General features: G+C 40.3%; 1 protein-coding gene across 1 annotated transcript in view; it reads left to right on the top strand.

Moving 5' to 3' along the window:
- Positions 1 to 21,233, top strand: part of ATP9A (ATPase phospholipid transporting 9A (putative)) — a 125,987-nt gene that overhangs the window by 69,407 nt on the left and 35,347 nt on the right. The window contains exons 14-17 of the mRNA XM_042464011.1: positions 1,812 to 2,024; positions 8,482 to 8,643; positions 17,160 to 17,252; positions 20,637 to 20,720. Of these exons, the coding sequence (XP_042319945.1) occupies positions 1,812 to 2,024; positions 8,482 to 8,643; positions 17,160 to 17,252; positions 20,637 to 20,720 (552 nt within the window). The remainder of the gene's footprint in view (positions 1 to 1,811; positions 2,025 to 8,481; positions 8,644 to 17,159; positions 17,253 to 20,636; positions 20,721 to 21,233) is intronic.

Raw genomic sequence — 21,233 nt, forward strand, 5'->3', positions numbered from 1 at the left:
TAATTCTAAATTATAAGCCTCTTCTGGAGTTAAATTATTTCAGTCAAAGCAGTCTTATAGTTCGGTAGGAAGAGGAATTATTGAGCCCAAACTGATGGTGAATCTGTAAGAAATATAGACTTTGTAGTCAAATACAAAGATTTATAATGCATTTGACTGGCCTCAGGAAGTCCTTTTTTCATTTTAAACCCAGATGGGCAATTTGTATCCTTCCTGATGATGTTGGATTGCAGTTCCTATCTGCCCTAGCAAGTGGTGAGGGATTTTAGAAATGGCAATCCAGCAACATCTGGAGGTCCACAAGTCCCAGTGTTCTAAACTGAGACAGACAGAAGGTAGAATTATTTGGGGATTATTAAATTATTGAGGGGATGTTAACATAATAGAGAATTTAATCATTTTTTAAAAATCAGGTTTTTAGTTCTACTTCATTTTACCCTTTTGGTAAGCTGTCTTGGATCCCATGTCAGGAGAAAGGTGGGATATAAATTGCATATGTAAAGCAAAAAATAAAATAAAATAAACTAGATTATGATAAATTAATGACTCTAAAACAATTGCAGCAGAAGGACAAGCTTAGCTCTCATCCTGAAAATAAGTTCTTGAACTCAGCATGCTCTCAGAGGCACTCTCTTCTTTAATTCCTAGTGTATAATTTCACCTTCCAACAACTACTTTGTACCTGGCCCCTGCTGGTGAACCACAGGTTTGTAGTAAAATCCAAAATAGATCAAGCAACCCAAACCCTCCTTTTCTCCTTGTTCTGAGTAAATGTTTCACAATAGCTTACTTTCATCATGCAAGCATTCTAAAATAGTGGTTCTTAACCTGTGGTCTACGGACCCATAGGGAGCCACGATGTCTTCAAAGAGAGGTCTGTAAAGGTTTGAAGGCTGCTTAGCCCACCTTGTAAAGCAACAGAGTAGCCACATAATAATACCCAAGACAAAGGTTGGCTAGCTGAACGGCTAGGTCTGTGTGTTGCCATTCAGTCTGCTCCAGCCATAAACTGACAGGAAGAAACAGGAAAGAAGCCTTCCCTCCCCACTCAGTGCCTCTGAGAGAAAGTTTAATGGATGGCATAATTGTTAATGGTTCAGTGTTCAGGTTGTTGTTGTTGTTGTTAGGCTTTTGAATCTTGAGATAAGACTTGGGGATCAACAGCAATGAAAAATATTTAAAAGGGGTTCTTGGCAAAGAAAAGGTTAAGAACCCCTATTCTAAAATATTCCCCCAAGATAACTGAGTCAGTGTAGTCTGGACAAGACTCCATTGGGTTTGGATATAGATCTGATTTCATATACCCGATGTCCCACAAAGTTGCACTCCTATTCACCTATGGATTTATTCCATGAATTCAAATTGTTATGCCTCCTTCAGAACCCAGAGAATCTCACCCAAATATTGGGACACAGTCCATCTATAATAAAGCATGTCTAAGTCTTGTTGATTTCAGTGGGATATTTAAGCATGAATCCTCTCTGTCAATAGGATTTAAAGGTGCCTTATTATTTGATGGATTGTGCCTTAAGTTCTAATTCTTCCTGAGATCATGCTTGATAATGGAAAGGACTTCCAGAAGTATGTGTTGGGCAGAAAAGGTAAGCCAGGGCTTCCAGAAGTGATGGTGAACATTGGGCTATTTTTTTAAAAAATTCTGCATCATACTTTACCACTAAGTTTGATTTTTTTAAAATTGCTAAAATTTGTAGCAATTTTAATTGTAGGCCTCCCCTTTGCAAATGGAGACTATTAATGAAAGCAAGTGCTTTCCTAAGTAATACTATTATTTTCTCTTTCTCTTTTCCTAGCAGTCGCATGAGCCACCTGCTCTGAAAGGCCCTACTCTGGCTACCAAAGTCCGGAAAACTCTAAGCAGCCGTGTCCACGAAGCTGTGAAAGCAATTGCCCTGTGTCACAATGTAACTCCTGTGTATGAATCAAATGGTGTGACAGATCAGGCTGAAGCTGAGAGGCACTATGAAGATTCTTGCAGAGTGTATCAAGCTGCTAGTCCTGATGAGGTAAAAGTGCTTTGAAAAAAAACAGGCTTTCCCTTACTGCTTGTTGTTTTTCTTTTCTTTTTCAGTACAGTGGTACCCCGGGATACGAATGCGCCGGGTTACGAATTTTTCGGGATACGAAAAAATCCCATAGGGATTTATTGCTTCGGCTTACGAAGGTTTCTTCGGGTTACGAAAAAACCGCGGCGCTATTTTCCGCCACCGGAGGGCAGCAGAGAGCTATTTTTCCATTAGCGCCTATGGGAATTCGGCTTACGAAGGTATTTCGGGTTACGAAATTAACCACGGAACGAATTAATTTCGTAACCCGGGGTACCACTGTACTACTATTGCTAATTGGGTTGGGGAAGGATCTGTGCACACCTGTTAAATTTCAGCTTGCACCAGTGCTAGGAGATTTGTTCATAATACTGTAATACAATTAGGTTGTATGAATACCGTTTTTCCCCTATTCATTGAGATAAAACTTCTAGATTGCATCATTTGTAGGGATCAAATTACCTACCATTAAAAGAAAGACTACCAATGTCAGTTAGAAAATGGATAAAAATGTGTTAGAATTTCAGTTCCTTTAAAAACCTGTGTCCCAGTTAGTAAGAGTCTGCTAGATTCTGGGAATTTAGTGGCACATATTAACTCTTACAAAAATTAAGGATATTGCATTGTTTCATCCCTGCAACAAGGAGCTTGATGCTCACTGACCCCTGCAAATGGAAGATGTTAAGCAGTAATTCCCTGCAAGCCTCTTTCTTGAACATCCATGCTCGGCCTTTGAAATTCTATAGCAATAAAATATTGTTAAGGCAGAAAGGTCAGTTTATGCTGAAATCAGCCCTGAAACCTTGGAGGTATTCCTCTATCCCCCCCCCCCCCCTCAATTTTTCACTCCTGAACAGGAATGGTAATTTCTACCAGTTGGCACAGAATTCATTTCCTGAAATACAAGGCAGGATTTCCTAGATTTGTTTCCTGTGTGCATTCCTGGGCATGGACTCTTAAAAGCATCTGTATTGAGAGATCAGTTACAGCCTCTGGGGCTCTGTGATCCAGTCAGGTTGAGGCCATACAGTAACTGAGGGGAAATGTAATAGGTAGAATCTGATCAGAGACAACTTGCCCTAGAGGATTCTTGGCAAACTGGCCTTTAACCCTGGTGACATTTCACGGCTTTCCAGAATGCGAAAACATGTACTGATCAAGTATGTTGCTAGCAGCATGCACATTGGCCATGTGACCAGAATTTGGTTTTGGAACCGTTAGGTTGATAACAAGCACAGATCATCCCTCCCCCCCCCCCCCCCCTCTCTGAAGTGGTGTTAAGCAACAGCCTTCCCCCTCCTCACCACGTAGGTTGATGCTGTTTAATGAGCGGAAAGAGTAAATGTTCAAATAGATGAGCTAGGAAGTTGCTGAAGCATTGTTGAAAATGTGTGGAATGTAGCAACAATTTTGTTTTGTGCACTATGCTTCACCAAGCAAATACTTTGGGTCAATTTTACAAGGATTTTCATGAAATACTATTGGAGACATGTTGATTACAGTGGACCCTTGTTATACACTGGCATTTGGTTCCAAGATCTCCTTTTCTTAACAAAATCTGTGGATGCTCACATCCCATTAAATATAATGATATAGCAAAATGGTTTTCCCTATAAAAAATGGAAAATCAAGGTTTGCTATTTGAAATGTATACTTTTTTGAACATTTTCAAACTGGATACTTGAATCCGTGTATAAGAAATCCGTTTATAAGAAGGGCCAACTGTATTTTAACATGAAAGCTTACTTACAATTATGCAGCTTGTATAAACCACCAATAGTTAGTGTTAGATCCTAAATCAGTGTCAGTCTTCAACAAGAACTACTTGGTGCCGTTCAGCATGAAATGCTTCTAAAACTGTGTTTAATCTAAATTGGTATATCTGGTTTTCTCTGATCAGAATTCAAAACCTCACCTTTAGCTCCCATCTGGATAGTTGAGTGTAACACTCCCAGCTAAGAATAGTAATTTAGCACTTTGGAGGGGTTGAAGCATTTTGCACACATTGGCTCAGTGATTCTTCAACAACTCTCTAACCAGTATTATACCCATATATCTGTTGGGACAGAAGCTTAGAGAAGCTAGCCTACATACCCTCCAACATTCAACAGATAAAAACCAGGACATATGTGGGCAAGCAATATCAGATAGTGGTCAAAATGGCAAAAATAATTAATGAGGAAGAACATAGAAGCTAGAAGCAGCTGCAGCAGTTTGCACCTGGCTCAACATACTGGGAAGAACAAGATTCCTCCCTCCCCCCTTCTTGCTGAATTAATTGAGTGCAGAATACTTTTGCACTTTGAACTCAGTTTGCAGGAATGGGAGTAAGTTAAGGACAAGGGGGGGAAATGGGAGGAGGGAAAGAAACTGGGATATTTTTAAAGCAATGATGAAGGAGTATTGAGACTGTCCCTGCCAAATCAGGTCAGTTGGGTATTAGCTTGCCAAAGGCCATTCAAATATAAATATTTGAAGAAGATCATTTTGTCACACAACTCATTCTTATACTCACTATTTTAGCTCTCATTACCTCTGACAGGAAGAAAGAAAGTAATGCTCTGTTTCTGTAAAGTTTCCAGGGAAGGGCTACTGTGTGCAACAGTTACAGCTCCTGTATGTGAAGACAAATATGTAAGAATCAAATCCCCACTTTCCTCAGTTAAATAAAAACTCCTACGAATTACTCCTTGAATCACCCAGCCATATGCAGGGTCGTATAAGAAATAGCAAACTTACTCTTCAAGTGGATCCTTGCATATTTTATTTTATTCTTTTTTTACTAAAATAAAATTCTGTCCTATATCAAAGGACCTCAGAATGGTATGCAAAGAAAATCCATTTAAACAAGTTAAAATTTAAAACGTTTAAACAATTTAATATTTTAAACAACCTAAAACATTTTTAAACTGTGTACAGCTTTTGATGAAATAATTAGCTTTAATAATGCTTTAATAAAGAACTATGTTTTAACTTGGCATTAAAATGAAGGTAGCCAAATATAACTGGGGTGCTACAGCAGAGAAAGCTCACAGTGGCCTGTTACAGACTGCCAAAATAATGCTGCTTCGGGTCTCTTTGGAGGTATGCTATTTAAATGATGCATGGGTCCTAAGAGTCCAGAGGTCGCACCAAAGCCACACTCCATTCCTAAGCACCAGAGTGCAGCTTTGGTGCAGCTTCCAGATTCTTAGGATGCATGCATCATTTAAATAGCATACCTCCAAAGAGACCCGAAGCAGCTTTATTTTGGCAGTCTGTAACAGGCCATTGTTATTCAGTGTATTGATCCCACTGGTGGAACACACTGAAAGAGGCACTTCTTCAAATACTGAGATCCCAAGTCATTTATGTCTTCAAATGTCATTACAGAGCCTTGGAATTTAGACTGGAAGCGTATTGGCAGGCAGAGTAATTCCTTCAAAACTGTTATATGGGCGGGTTACAAACGGCCCTCAAGGGGCCGTTTTCCCGCCGCCGCCATTTGCTGTGTAGGGAAGCCCCAGCTGCCAGACCGCGAGGCTTCCCCGCGCAGCAAAAAAGGAGCGACGAAATGCCGCTCCTTTTTGGAACGCGGAAGTGGCGCCGCGAGGGGTGGAGTGCGCCCTCGCAACGTCACTTCCGCCGCGACACGTCTGGACGCACAGCGTCCAGTACGTCAAAATGGCGGTGCCCATGTGGATGGGCACCGCGAAAAAGTACGCGCTCCGCACGTACTGGGAGGAAGGGCCGTCAGGAAGGTAAGAACCTTCCTAACCCTAATACGGCCCTTCCTAACCCTAGTACGCGCAGAGCGCGTACTTTATGGCGGTTTGTAACCCGCCATGGTTTCTATTTAGTGTTCTGTTCTACAGTCTAGGTACCATGTTTGTATTAGCTGCAGTTTTCAAGTCATCTTCAAGGGCAATCACTTTTAGAGTGCATTGCTATAGTACTCAGGAAGTTACCAGTGCATGAACTATTTATTGTGACTATGTTATCCGTGTCCTGGAAAGGTTGTAGCTGGCAGAGCTGTCCAAGTTGGCCTTAAACACTTGAAATCATGCAGTCCACCTTGGTCTCTAGTGACAAAGATGGCTCTGGGAGTACTCCCCCAAACTATGCACCTACTCCTTCAAGAGGAATGCAGACTCATACAGTACAAGTCACTTACTCAAATGCCAGACATGGGAACCACCAATCCAGACAGTTTCTGTCTCACCATTTTAGCTCATTACAGCATCTAGGAAAAGTTCCTTCACCTGCACAGCCCCAGTTGACGGTGACAATAAGGAGAGTGTAATTAAGAAGAGCCAGCATGATGCAGTGTTTTCCATGTTGGAATAGGCCTCTAGAGACTAGAGTTCGAATCCATGCTTGGCCATGGAAACCCACTGGGTGACTTCGGTCAGGTCACACACTCTCATCCTCAAACAAGGGCAAGAAAAAAACCCTCTGATGAAATCTTGCCAGGAAAACTTAGGCGGGTTACAGACCGCCATTAGGGATGTCCTGAGGACGTCCCAGTTTGAAAAAGGGGCGTCTTTTCCAGACGCCCCTAACCATATCACGGACAGAGTCCGTGACAAATGGCGGCGGCCGTTCCACACGGCGGCCGCCATATTGATGTAGCGGACGCTGTGCGTCCGCACGTCGTGCCCCGGAAGTGACGCCGTGAGTGCGCGACTAGCACCTCGCACCGTCTCTTCTGGGGCCCAGGAAGGAGCGCAATTTCCACGCTCCTTCCTCGGAGCGTCCGGGAGATGCGCGGTTTGGCCGCTGCGGCTCCCAGACGCTGCAAGTGGAGGCGGAGCCAGACCACCGCAATCCGGCGGTCTGTAACACGCCTATGTAATGTGTTTGACTTGAAGGTACAATACCAGCACAATAGAATATAGCCAGAAAAACCATTACTAGTATGCAAGATGCAGGTATCGACAGGCTTAAGGCAATCCAAAATGTCCAAAGTACCCTGCGAAAAGAAAGATATATAAATTCCCACTCTCAGCATTAAGAATTGAACATATCTAATGATAATGGAATGATGACTGACAAAAGGCCAAAACAGACAACCATATGGGCTTGATGCCATCCCTTTGAATGCTGGATCGGGGCCACAGCAACTGCACGCCATGGCCCCAATCCAGCGTTTTTCTGCCTCCAAAAGAAGTGGAAAATTGCCACGCCTTCTGGGGGCAGAAAAAAGCTGTCTTTTCTGCTGCCGCCATGGCTTTTCAACACTCCTGCAGAGTGTGGCATCTAAACACTGTGCTACTGGAGTGCCAAAAAGCTTCCCCTGTGTGGGCAGTGGGGCAGCATGACGCCAGCTTGGGGACAGTGTCACGGCATGCCCCCACGCAATCCTCAATCCAGCGTATTGTTCCAATCTGTTTTGCCCCAAAAAAGGGACTACTGGTAACTGGTGCTTAATCAGAAGGCAAGGTGGAAATAGTATATCCCCTTGTTTACTGGAACCCTGAACAGAAGCATTTCATGCAGCAACATTTTGTTGGGGGTCTCATTTATAATTTAACACTGAAAGAATGGCATTGTGCTGAAAGGTTAGGAAAAGAGCAGAAACTCCAAGAAAAATACCTGGTTTATGATACTTATGAGATTACAGTGGTTTAATACTGGTATCACTGTTCTCCTTGAAGGATAATGCAAACAACAGGAATTAGAGCAACAATTTAACTTGGCTCATTCTGCATGCTTATATTAGCAAAGGTTTGGGAAACTGCTTCAGAGCACAGGTTTGGGCTTATTATTTTTCAAAATAATTCCAAGAGTTTCTTTGAAAAGCTAGCACTTACCCACATTGAATTCATTATTTTAGATTAAGTAAAAATCAGTATTAGAATCTGGAAACCATCCATTTTTGGACTATAACTGTAACTGTTGGTTGGAGGAAATCAGTTTCAAAATTAATGCAATATTTTTAAATGGGGGGGGGGGGAAGTTTCCCTACACAGTCCATACTAGGGACATAGCCAAAATAGAGGTGAGACTTTTAAAAAATATATGAAAGAAGAAAAGGAACAAAACAAAACCAGACCCACTTTGTACTCGAAAGATACTCTGAAAATTAACCCAGTTTTTGCGTGTGAAGTGGCTTCTCTGCTTCCAGCCCACTAAATGCTTTATTTCATTGCAATATGTTTATGTTTTGGCTTCTAAGAGTACAATATTTTGAATGTTGTTTCCCAGGAAGACATCTTGAGTCCATGCCTCTGTGCCACTGAAGAAACGCAGGCACTATCATGATAAAATAATGACCAGTGAATCCAGTGAAGAAAATGTACTGTTAACAATTGAGTAACTTTCTTCTTTGCTCTCCTTACTTACTTCCCTTCCCCCTCCCCAGTGCTATTCCATTTGCATGACCTCTGAACCACTGATCTCAGCAGTCTATCTGACCTGTGACCTTTCTTGTGTTTAGGTGGCCCTGGTACAGTGGACTGAAAGTGTAGGCTTAACATTGGTTGGCCGGGACCAGTCTTCTGTACAACTGAGGACTCCAGGTGGTCATATCTTAAACTACACCATCCTCCAGATCTTCCCATTCACATATGAAAGCAAACGGATGGGAATCATTGTTCGGGTAAGTTGTAACAGCAAGCAGTGATCTAATTTCTTCCTTTGCTTTAAGTCCTGCTCTTCTGCATAGGTGATCAGGGCAGTTGTCCCCATAAAATTAGAGAAGTTATAATCAGTAATTGCAAATATCACAAGCTATAAATGTATCACAAATTACGAATCACAAACTACAACTGTCTAAGGTAACAAATTTCAAACGTCTGCTGAAATACAGCAAAAGCAACACAAGCAAAAACCAGCATCATAGACTATGGTAAAAATCCTTGCTTTATCATAGGGCAAATTTCATTGCTACGCAAATAATGAATTGAACACACACACACACACAACTGGAGCCTTCTGCAAAAGATATATTATTTGAATTAATTCTGAGACTAGAAATTGGTTCTGAGTATGAGAATGGAGTGGAGCTCATCCTCCTACAAATAAATCAATTCCTTCTTACTTTTTACCCCACCTCAAAGCTTTCTTCATTAAAATATAATTTAGAGAGAAAGGAGAGGGAAGTCTTTTTGTTGTGGTTATTTTTAAACAGCTGAGAGTTAGCTATCCTTGCCATTCCACTGCAGATCACTCATATGGTCTGATTTATTTCTGCTCACCCATTTTGTCAGATGAATCAGCTGACATTTTATTTAATTAATTATTTATTATTTAAAGCTGCTGAATTTGTTATCCACCTAGCTACAAGAACAAATGAACATTTACATTTCCCCTTTAGGTCAATGTTTTGGAAAGGTCAAACACACTAAAATTACAACACAGCACAAGGTCAGCTAACAATCAGTCATGAAGTCTGCAGCACACTATTGTTTATGTGGAATCCACTAATTGTTTGTTTGTTGTGTGTCTGTGGGTTTGTATGCTTCCTAGTCGCCTGTCAGCTTACGGCAGCCCCATGAATTTCATAGGGTTTTTTTAGGGAATAAATACTCAGAGGTGGTTTTGCAAGTTCCTTCCTTTGAAATATCCTATAGCATCTGGTATTTCTTGGCAGTCTCCCATCCAAGTACTAAGCAGAGCCGACCCTGCATAGCTTCCAATATCAGATGGGATCTGGGGACTTTAGGCCAATACAGTGAACATGCTGGTCAGCAGAGATGTAAGTTTAGTCCATCTCATTTGGAGGGGACCAACTTGGGGAAAGCTTGGTTGTGGAACCTTATTTTATTCATTTGGATGGTTGATAACTTGATGGGTGTTACATATTGATATGAAAATTAAGTCATCTACGTATGGAAAACACATGCTGGGCTTAATGAATGAAATTGATGATGTGCTTAGATCAGTTTCTCTGTATGACACTTCATTTAATTTTTAGAAATTATTTATAAATTGCTTGATATAGTTGTCATATAGGATTCAATGATACAGGATTATATGATATTGCAGGTTGCAATATTTATTGTAGTTCTCACATAAAAAAATATCCAAATGATGTTTCTGTTATCCCAGAGTTTGAACAGACGATAATCAGAGTTTGGAAAAGCTCATTTTTGGACTATAAATCCCAGAATGCTCAAGGGAGTTACAGTCAAAAAATAACTTTCTCAAACTCTGGAATTAGCATTAGTGACTCTTAGCCTTTTAATCATTACAGTCCTCTTCAAGCTATAGAAAACAGAGCAAGCTAGACAAACATGACTAAAGAGAATGGAGGGTGGAGCAATGCACCTTTGCCTGCCTCTTGTGGCCCCGTTAGACTCTGGCCCCTTACTCCCTGACTTTCGGTTTAATCAGAGAGAATTGAATAGGACTTCCACTCAGAGGTACTTGAGAGGAGGTAGAGCTCTCCACATGACTGGGGAGCCTGTCACAGGCAAATCCCCAAATCACATGGATGTTTCTACTTCAGATGTTTCTACCCTCTTCAGAACTCTCTGCTCAACACAGGAAGATTGAGTATGTAAGGAATGAGGCTAGGGTGCATAGCTCTATGTCTCTTACATTTGATTTATCCACCCTATTGAGGCTGAGCTGTAGTGATAGTACTGGTGTGTGTGTTTGTGTGTGTGAGAGAGAGAGAGAGAGAGATTGAGGCTGAAATTTCACATGTCTCATAGCACTGCAGTAGTGGGAGAACGTATCACCCACTCAAAAACTACACCACTTAAAAGGCACTAAGGCGGGTTGCAGACCGCATGAAAGTACGCGCAGAGCGCGTACTAGGGTTAGGGAGGTGCAGTGCTTCCGCACCTCCCTAACCTAATACGCACTCCGCGCGTAAAAAATGATGGTGGCCGTTCCAGACGGCTGCCATCATGAGGACGTCCGGCCGCCGCCTCTATAGGGGCGGCACGGACGTGACGGAGCTCCTTCCTGGTTTGCGGCGCGCTTTGCTTCGCTGGGCACAGCCTTCAGACGGCTGTGCCCAGCTGAAGCAAGGGAGAAAGGCCAAGCGGCCCCTTTCTCCCCCTCCCCGCCACCGCGGGGTGTCCTTGGGGCTTGAAGCCCCAAGGGAACCCTTTTCAGGCTGCGGGGAAGCGCGTTTTGCCGCTTCCCGCAGCCTGAAAAGCGGTGGATCGGGGCCTCAGCGGCTACGTTTGGCCGCTGAGGCCCCGATACACGGGGAAAGGGGCGGGTACAGCCCGCCCCAAATAGGCAGTCTGTAACCCGCATCAGATTGTGTAAGGTTAAACAAGTTTCATAAAGGCCCGGCCAGGTGATGTACCATCTTGTCCCCATCTTGTCCTTTTGTGTACATATTGTCCAAAGTATCATTTTAGCCTGTTTCCTTTATGAAGATATGTGAGTTCCCAGTTTGTGTATCTGGCTCATGAGATGAGAGTACAGAAAAATATGGTGTAACATCCAAAATCATTTGTACAGGTTCCTGGTTAAATATATTTCTTGCAATATTTCTTGATGATTTGGTTGGAAATTCTGTCCTTTTCTTCTGACTGTCTCTGTAGATGTGTTTGTCAATTAGCAGAAAAATTAGCAGTCACTGTTTTCCTTTTGGGGTTGTTTCAAAGCCTTACTACTTAAGATATGAACAGTAAGGGTTCCTCAGTTCTTCTTTTGGAGGTATTGTTATAATTAAGCAATTAGGCATTGCTATTACTACTGTTTCTTGTCGGTAAGGAGATAGTTGTTTGTTGAACCACAAAAAGTTTCCACTCTCTCTTTCTCTTCTGAGTAATTAGAATGGAGTATGTTTTCTTTGCAACTCAGAGAGTGCTATTGTTGTGTATCAAGTGGGAAGAAGGAGGCCTTTGAACCTTGGCCAAAATCAGACCATGGTGGAAAAAGGTGTGGTTGAGAACAATACAACTGGCAAATCTTTCTGCAGATTTATAGTTGTAATCATGCCATAACATGGGAACGTGCTAACCTCCTACTGAACTTGGTGAGAGGAAATGACTAATGCAAGGAGATAGTTGATATAGTATTTATATTGGACAAAAGATCTAAACTATCTTTAAGCTAGTACTACACCACAGGAAGTGGACTCTCTGTTCAGTTTCCTACCAAAATGTTGTTAAAACGTTTCTTAACAGTTTAAACCATTTAGTGCACAAACATTTATCTTAACTGATGCCAGGTATTTTTTATGGGGTTTTCTTTTTTGATATCTGTTGCAAGTTTCTCATTTGAAACTGGAAATTCACATTGATGATATAACAACTTACCTGATATCAAAACAGAGGAAGACCTACAGATTACCAGTAATGTGTCATCCGGTAGTCCCATAAAAGACTTGGACCACAATCTAGTAAAGCGTTAAGCACGTGTGAATTTATTATTTCTCTGAGAAAGCATGTTCAATTCTGTGTTGGTTTGTGAATAGAAGACCCTCATGCAAAAGTTTGTGAATCAAATTCAGAACAGCAGAAAAATAAAATAATAAGAATAAGAAATGGATGGGCTCAGGACCAAACTGATTTCAGATGGGTCTGAGGTTGGCAGAGGGTGCATCTACACTGTAAAAATAATGCAGTTTGACACATCTTTAACTGCCATGGCTCCATCTTCCAGAATCTGGGATTTGTAGTTTGTGAACTACCAGCATGCTTTGGGAGAGAAGGATAAAGACCTTGTAAAACTACAAATCCTATGATTCCATAGGATGTAGCTACAACACTCAAAATGGTATCAAACTGCAATATTTCTACAGTGCAGATGCACCAAGACTCTAACTAAGAAATCTGTCCAGTTCAGCTTGTTTCCTACTCACTTGGATCAAGATGCTCTCAGTGTTTGATTTCTGTGCTGGTGGAAAAAAATGTATATACTAGAAATCAGAGCTAAGCAGTGAGAAAAAGGGCACCTCAGGACAGGACAGTGAGTCAGATTGGGAGGCCTTGCAAGCTACATTCTGCTTACACTGGTGCAGAATATTGAGTCTTGTTTCTTAACAAAATCTCCCCCTGCCCAGCAAGCTGTAACATCCCTTGCAAACCTCCTAGACAGAAAGAGAGGCATTTCAAACTGTAGAAAGAGAGTCTTCTTGTAAAAATCTCTAGTCTGCCATACCTCAAGTAAAAGACAGGGTACTAAATCACTACTTATTAATATCTGTTGACTAGATAGTAAAGTTTGCACATGGAGTTTTTTGGACTGTAATTCCCAGAATCCTCCATCCAGCATGGCCAAAATCCAGCATGGGCAATTTTAGCAACTAACATTTATAACGTCGAGGAAATGTTCTTACCGGAGTGTATACGCTTTCTTGCTAGAGTGTAGACACTGCAAATGGCCCTTTTCCATGCATCATACTCTGGATTAAATATAGATTATGGTGCTGAGGCACAATAGCATTAGAGAATCTGTGCCCTCCTGATGGTGTTGGATGAGAGCTCCCATCATATTTGACTATTGGCCATGTTGGCTGGGGCCGATGGGAGTTGGGTTCTCTGCCTAATGAAAGAGCTGTCCCTGGGCTGACTATATTATACTGCATTGGGCTGCAAATCTGTGACTGTTCTATCAATGTGGGCCCATTCAAATTAGATGTGAACATAAAACCATGTTCTTCTTTTATACCACAGTCCTCTATGTGTCAGTTCAACTTAACTGAGCTCAATACGGCTTACCGCCAGCTAAGTGGGAATGAGGGAAGCACTAATGGTACATTTATGTGCCTGTTTTTTAAAGCAAAAAATAAGTTGGTGTAATGTTTCCTGCTAGGCAAGAAAATGATTGGAATGAGGAAAAAGGAGTGTCTCTTTTCTGTGCAGAATGGTGGGAATCTAAGATAACCCTAGGACTTCAGCCAATATCACCTTGTAACTTAAACCTACTTCTTATAAAGTAAAAAATAAAACAAAATACCCTGCTTTCTACATAAAGCTTGTAACGTAAACCTATTTCTTATAAACAGAAGATGAAATGGACAGCTCATCTCAAAAGTAGCTTTTCTATGCTGTTTTGGAGCTTCGAGTTACCCATCTCAACTTCTGTTCATGAAAAGCTGGTTTGTGCTACAATAGCCAGCATAGGAGATTTGAGGAGCTGCAGGCAAAAAGTAATTTTTCTGCAGGTCTGCTTCACGGTGGTCCAAAGCATACTGCAGAAATAATCCTGCTTGAGACCACTTTAACTGCCCTGGCTCAATGACACGGAACTCTGAGAACTGTGGTTTCGTGAGACATTGATCCTTCTCTGTCAGAGAGCTCTGGTGCCACAAGAAACTACAATTCCCAGGATTCCCTAGCACTGAGCCAGGGCAGTTGAAGTGGACACAAACTGGATTATTTCTGCAGTGTGTTTTGGACTAATGTAAGGTAGGGAGACTGACACCACTGAGCATTCTTTTTAAACAAAATGAATTCCTGACATATTGGTCCTTGCATGCCAGTTTTCAGTATGTATGGATTTTATTGTTTGAAGGAGCATTCCATTATATGATCACTTAGCTGCATTCTGAAGTGATACAGCGTCAATGTAAATTTACCACCTGAGACTTTTTAGTGCTAGCCTTGGAAATCATATAAAGATGAATTAATCCAAACTATCATGACATCCCTGATAGTTGGCCATCCCATCTCTGCTTCAAAGTTTTTAAGAAATAAGTCTGTTACCATTTAACATATTCTGTTCCCCTGCTGAGCTGCTTATATCATGGGAAAATACACCCTAATGTTTAATATAAATTCCTCTTTCTTATAATTCAGTGCTGTTGGTTCTGGCTCTGCCTTCTAGAGCAGGGATGGGCAATTGCTTGGGAGCTGGCATCTAGAGCATCTGAGAATAAATTTCTTCAGTCATCAGTGTGATAGCCCTTTCAGGGTTTTGGAGATTTTGTATTAATAATTCCTTCTAAACATATCTTAAAAGGCTGAACTTCCTTAGAAACTGAAAATATCTGAATAATAGATGCTGTGGAGATGCTGATTCCTGTGTTTGGTGCAGGGGAAACTGATAGTAGCATAGGATCTCAATATAAAGTTGGTATGTGCCTTGAGGTTGTCTGCAGCTTAATGGAAACCCTATCATAGGATTTTCTTGGTAAGATTCAGTATTCAGAGTAAGATTGCTGTTGCCTTCCTCAAAGATAGAGAATCTGACTTGTGCAAGGCCAGTCAGTGGGTTTGCATGGCTGAGCAGGGATTCCAACCCTCCTGTCCCAGAGTCCTAGTCCAACAGTCAAACCACTACACCACACTGGTTCTCAGATATGAAGTACTTTGTGAACAATGTTGGCAAGTTTGGGAGCTGGATTTTCACTATCAGAAAACAATGTGAGCCACTGAAAGTAGCTGGACATCCACTTAGGAGCTGGAATCTTTTTGCTGTCTTACACATGTGTAAGCTCCCCTATAAAAGCAGTTGGACTTTTTTGTCCAATGCAGCATGTGTGCATTCAATTTAAGGCTACACATTCGGGCAAGATGGTGAGATTCTGGAGAGTCAAATTAAGGAAGACAAGTCTTTGCTAAACCTTTTCACTGATAATTTAGAAATCACTTCTGCTAAACCTTTGAAGGGGATCCCAAACGTAATGAATATATTGCTTTTTGGAAGGATTTCCGGAAAGAAGATAAAACTTAAGTTAAAACTTCTTTGTTTGAATATGATTCCAACTGAAAGGTGGGGAGGGGACTCTCAGAACTTACAGAAATAGCCATCTCTAAATCATCAATTAAGTACTTGGGAGTACAAATACCAAAAAAAGTTAAACCAAATTGTTCCACTTAACTTTGATCCTCTCATTAAGGAAATGAAAGACAGAATGATCTCCTGGTCTAGAATATGAGTTTCTTGGCTTAGTAAGATTGCTGCTATTAAAACATAATTATTGCCCGGATTCAATTATTTATTCCAGGTCCTATCAACTAATATCCCACTCCTATTATCCTGAGATGGCAGAAACACTTAATTACATTCATGAATGGAAGAAAAAGATCAAGAGTAAACTGATTCACTAAACTGAGGCTATTATACTTTGGATATATGAGATGACGTGACTCATTAGATCATAATGCTTTGTAAGGTGGAAGGCAGTAGGGAAAGAGGAAAACTTCACTACAGATGGGTAGACTAAGGAAATCACAGCCCTGAGTTTGCTAGACTTTAGCCATGCTGTTAATGTCAATAATCAAGGAGATCTCTCCTTGATAGGGTCACCATAAGTCAGACTTGACTAGATGGCAATTAGCTACATCATGAGGCTTCCAAATTTATTAATCTACCATGGAATTATATTTTGAATACCACAAGGAAATAGTTTTATTTATGGATTTTAAAATTATACTTAATTTGAGTCAATACAACAGAAGATGTCTACACTCTTGCTTCACTGGTACAAACTGAAAATAATGTAATTACCTCTTTATTCATTTCTTTCAAGATATAGTATAAAAATAAACTTTGTGTCCTATGCAAGCATTAAAAAAAAGTTTCGGAAGCAGAATTGCATGTGTGGTGTCTTATTGTCTGCAGTAAACAATACAATAAAAGCTTGAGCTGGAAAACTGCTAGATTCTGCTCTAGCCAATACTACTGTAGCCATGTATGCCCGCCTACAACAGACAAGGGTAAACAGTTGCTGTCTCCAAAATCCCTTACATAACATGTACAGTATGAACAGCAAAACAAAGAGAAAATGGGAAAGCACATAAACTCACCTCATCAGCTACTCCCCAACTAGTTAAATATGCAGAGATCTATAGACTTGGCCACCAAAATGGAAATCATAAGAAAAGTGAAGGTTGGTGAAAGGGAAAAGCAATGAAGCTTTCAAGTGGTCTCTGTAAGGTTTTAAATGTTTGTTTTTACTTATGCAAGACTTACCTGACCTGATTTTTCCCCCTCCCACATGTACAGACAGTACTGTACATTTTTTTGGTAAAATATTTGCTGAAATGTGTTGAACTGCTCTTCTTTTTTGTGGTGTATGAAACTATCCCTATTCATTCCATGTTATTGCTGCCTCTAGTATCAAATTTTCTGTTAAAGAAGTAATGCACAGAAACAAAGCTACTTCATTAACTGAGGTATACCTTTATGCAACCAAAGAACTCTTGAATATAGAACTACAGCATTTATTACTTCACCCCATCATTTGCTGTCTTTTAGGATGAATCTACAGGAGAAATAACATTCTACATGAAAGGGGCTGATGTTGTGATGGCTGGTATTGTTCAATACAATGACTGGCTTGAGGAAGAGGTATGAAACAAGCAACTTGTCTCATGTCATCTCTGATTTTATTTTATTTTTAAGCATCCATTTTTCATTGGTTCAATAAGGGTTGCCAGCCAGTGGTCTTAGACTAGGGAATGCTGTATAACGAATAAGAATTTAGTCTGAGTACATTTTGAGAAGACTTTCCTCAAATTTGTCCTTTTAAAAAGATATATTCAAGATGGAAAGATTTATTTGGAAAAATGAATCTGAGCGAAATCAAAATTGACAGGTTCATCTGTCCAGGCTGAGACTTTGAGTGCTTAATTCTTAAATGTCTTACTTCGAATCTTCCCTGTATTCAATGGTAAATTAGGCTTGTTATCTCTTTGGCCATGATAAAATATTAAACCTCTATCTGATTATTAGTATCAGATTAAATATTACTTTGAGAAAACACCTGTATGAAAGGTTGTTGTTGTTGTTTTTTGTTGTTTTTTTAAAAATGCTTGTGTGCTCCAAACTGAGGCCAAATGTTAACTTGCTAGCCAGGTGATGGCTCTGATATCAGTGGAGAGATTAATCTGCTTTGTGTTTTAATCTGAATTTGAATTGATCTATCCAAGGTGCTGAACTTAACTTTGAATGTGGAATAAAGTTTAACACCTTAGACCATTTCATTAGTCTAGATTAAAGTCAGGAGCAGACCCATCATTCCACTGACACAAAATCCACCAGCTGCTACTGACTAAATGAGAGAGCCTAGACAGTACCTCAGACTCTAGAGCAGACCCACAGAACTGATCTCATAAAATTTCAGTTTACAAAATTTGCTTTAATTGAATGGGACCACTTGATTTACGTTCAGAAATGATACAGGTTGTTATGGACTCCATGTGGGAGGCACGGACAGCTCTTCTGAATGATAACAATTCCTCTACAGTGTTGAAAACCCTGAAGCCTTGGAGCTGCATAGCTACATGCAGAGATACAGTATTCTTTTATGCTCTAGCACAGGGGTAGGCAACCTTTTTGAGTTGGGGGGCCGGGTTGCTGTCCCTCAGACAACTGGGGGGCCGAAGCTAAAAAATAAATAATTAAATATATATATATATATATAAAATAAATAAATAAACCGGGACAAATGTAGGACAACATTTTCTTTTCTTTTTTAATTTTTAAATTTTTTATTAGATTAAAATACATACTAATACATACAAATACCAAAAACATATAATACAAAAACACATAAAACATAAAAACATCCTTTCTACAAACATACCCACATACCTTACAATTCCCTGACATCTCTCTTCCCTCTCACTTCACCGATCCACCTTTAAACACCTATTTACAAACAACACCACACCTAACAGACAAGTCGACTTCCTAACTACCAGATAGATTCGCTTTGATCATGTTTGCCTATCAATTATTCAATGTTCTACTTTAAATAATACTTTCAAACTAAATTAAAGAAGAAAACAGAATACAGAAAAAAGAGAACATTACTTTTCTTCTTTACCTCTGCCAATAAAAAAGACTTATTTTCAAGTTACAATGTTTTCAAATTAAACCTATAGTTGTTTCCTTACCCCAGTCATTTTCATAGAATGTTATCACCTTTTTCCACTGCTCTAATTGTTTATCTCTATACATATTATTTGAGTTTTGAATCATAATATCCATCCCCATCCCTTCGTATACTTTTAGTAACCACTCGTCACGAGTTGGGATTGTTTCGCATTTCCATCTTTGCGCATAACATATTCTTGCTAGAGAGACCATATAAAAAACTGCTCTCTCATCTTCTTTACTAACTCCTTCATCTAGCATTCCCAATAGATACCGCTCTGGCTTCAACCCTAAGTCTGTTCCCATTATCTGATTGATTAAATTGTTAACCATTTTCCAAAATTGTTTTGCTTTGCTACATTCCCACTAGGCATGAAAAAAGGTCCCCCTTTTCTTTTTGCATTTCCAGCATTTGTCCTTTTTGGTTTTATAAATTTTGGCCATTTTGTAGGGCGAGAGATACCAAAAATACATCATTTTAAAAAAGTTTTCTCTGATGTTTTGTGAGGTGGTTAGTTTTTTTTGGTCCCTCCATACCTTTTCCCACTGACTTAACATGATTGGGTGTCCTACACATGTGGCCCATTTTATCATTTGACCTTTTACTGTCTTTAGGACAACATTTTCAAATGGTGGACACTTTTTTTAAAAAAGTGGAGGACACGCAAAAACATTTGTTGATTTTTTTAAAAATGTTAATATAAATGCATGCTTCTGATGAGTCTATAGACAATTGTCCCCCTTGCCCCTGCGCGCGAGAGGCCAAAGGCCCTGGCGGCAATCGGCAGCAGGACGGGGCTGGGGCCAGTCCCAAGGCCTCGCCGGGCCGCATCCGGCCCGCGGGCCGCAGGTTGCCTACCCCTGCTCTAGCAAAAGTGTAAATGAAGCATGGAAGCATCGTGTGCAAACAGGGGTGTGCATACTTCAGAGTCTGGAGACATCTCACCCATTTTTGGGGTGCTCTAGAGGGCCACGGTGCTCTGTTGTGGGCACAGTTTTGGTCTCTGGAAGTGATGGTATATCACTCCCAGGCACCTTTGGGGACCATTTTGTAGCATTCCAAATATGTTTTGAGTGGTGTGGGGGTTTGCTTGAAAAAGTTGTTTGTTTGTTTTCTGGCCAGACTGATGGGGATCAGAGGGGATCCCAAGACTGCTTCTCAACCCACAGATGACCTGCAGGCCAGATATTTCCCACCTGTGACATAGAACCTTGTAATCATTGCCATTGAAGGTGACAGCTATAGTTACAGCTTAGTTATAAGATCCACTTCTTGTACAATAGGTTGCATCTCTTGAGATGCTGCAATGCCACTTGATATTGCCACTAACAATATTATGACAAAGTTCAGTAAAGCAGTTTTATGAAATCTAAATCTCTTGCTCCTAACTAATAGAATCAAAAGGGATAAACTAAGTTTGTATTATATTTTATGTTTGCTTACACAAACTTAATTGCTTATCACACTAGTGAAATCTCATTCAGAAATGGGATTTAAACTAGACTTAATTTTTTTAAAAAACTGCAAATGTGGGAAGTTTATCACATGGAATTCCTGCAAGCATGAAATAACGTGAAAATAAACCAAAAGTAAAACATTGAAAAAGGCAGCTTTTTACTTTCGGAACTTCCGGAAAGTAAAAAGCTGCTGTTTTTATCCATTTTTACCTTTGGTTTATTTTCATGTTATTTTATGTTTGCAGGAATGTCATGTGATAACCTTCCCACATTTGCAGTTTTTTTAAAAAAATTAAGTCTATTTTAAATCCCATTTCTGAACTGGATTTTGCTAGTGTAATAAGGCCCTTAGTGAAATATGACTGATGGTATTTGTGACCCTTTTCTCCTTTGCAGTGTGGTAATATGGCAAGGGAAGGATTAAGAGTTCTTGTTGTGGCAAAGAAATCCCTGACTGAGGAACAATATCAAGATTTTGAGGTAAGCAACATAGATTATTGAAGGGCTCAAAGGAACTGTTTCACATAGTCCCTATTTTCTTGGAGAATAGTTACAGTCTGTCATATATTGGTAACTTCCATTCGGGATTACATCTTCATTGGTTGCCTGCTCATTTTGAGGCCCAACCAGTGGCTGCTGGTTCTCACTGAAGCTGATGGGGTGGAGTGCAAGTCAGTAGAGGGGGAAGTGACCTCTTTCTTTATTATTACGCTGTTCCCCAAGCCCGCCTCTCATTTCCCCTGTTCCCTTTGTCATTTATACACCAAAAAATAGTCCATTTAGTTACATATGCACACATGTTTATTATTTATTTCTTATTTTATTTCCCTACTTTATTTCCATTGAGGCCAAGGTGGCATACATGGTACTCCTACCCTTACTTTATTCTTCCAACAGCTTAGTAAAGTAGATCAAGCTCAATGAATGACAGGCCCAAGGTTGTGCAAGTGTGTTTCATGGCTCAGTCAGGACTAGAACCTAAAGCCTCAGACC

Source organism: Sceloporus undulatus, chromosome 4 (assembly GCF_019175285.1).
Source record: "Sceloporus undulatus isolate JIND9_A2432 ecotype Alabama chromosome 4, SceUnd_v1.1, whole genome shotgun sequence".
In the NCBI taxonomy this organism is placed as follows: domain Eukaryota; kingdom Metazoa; phylum Chordata; class Lepidosauria; order Squamata; family Phrynosomatidae; genus Sceloporus; species Sceloporus undulatus.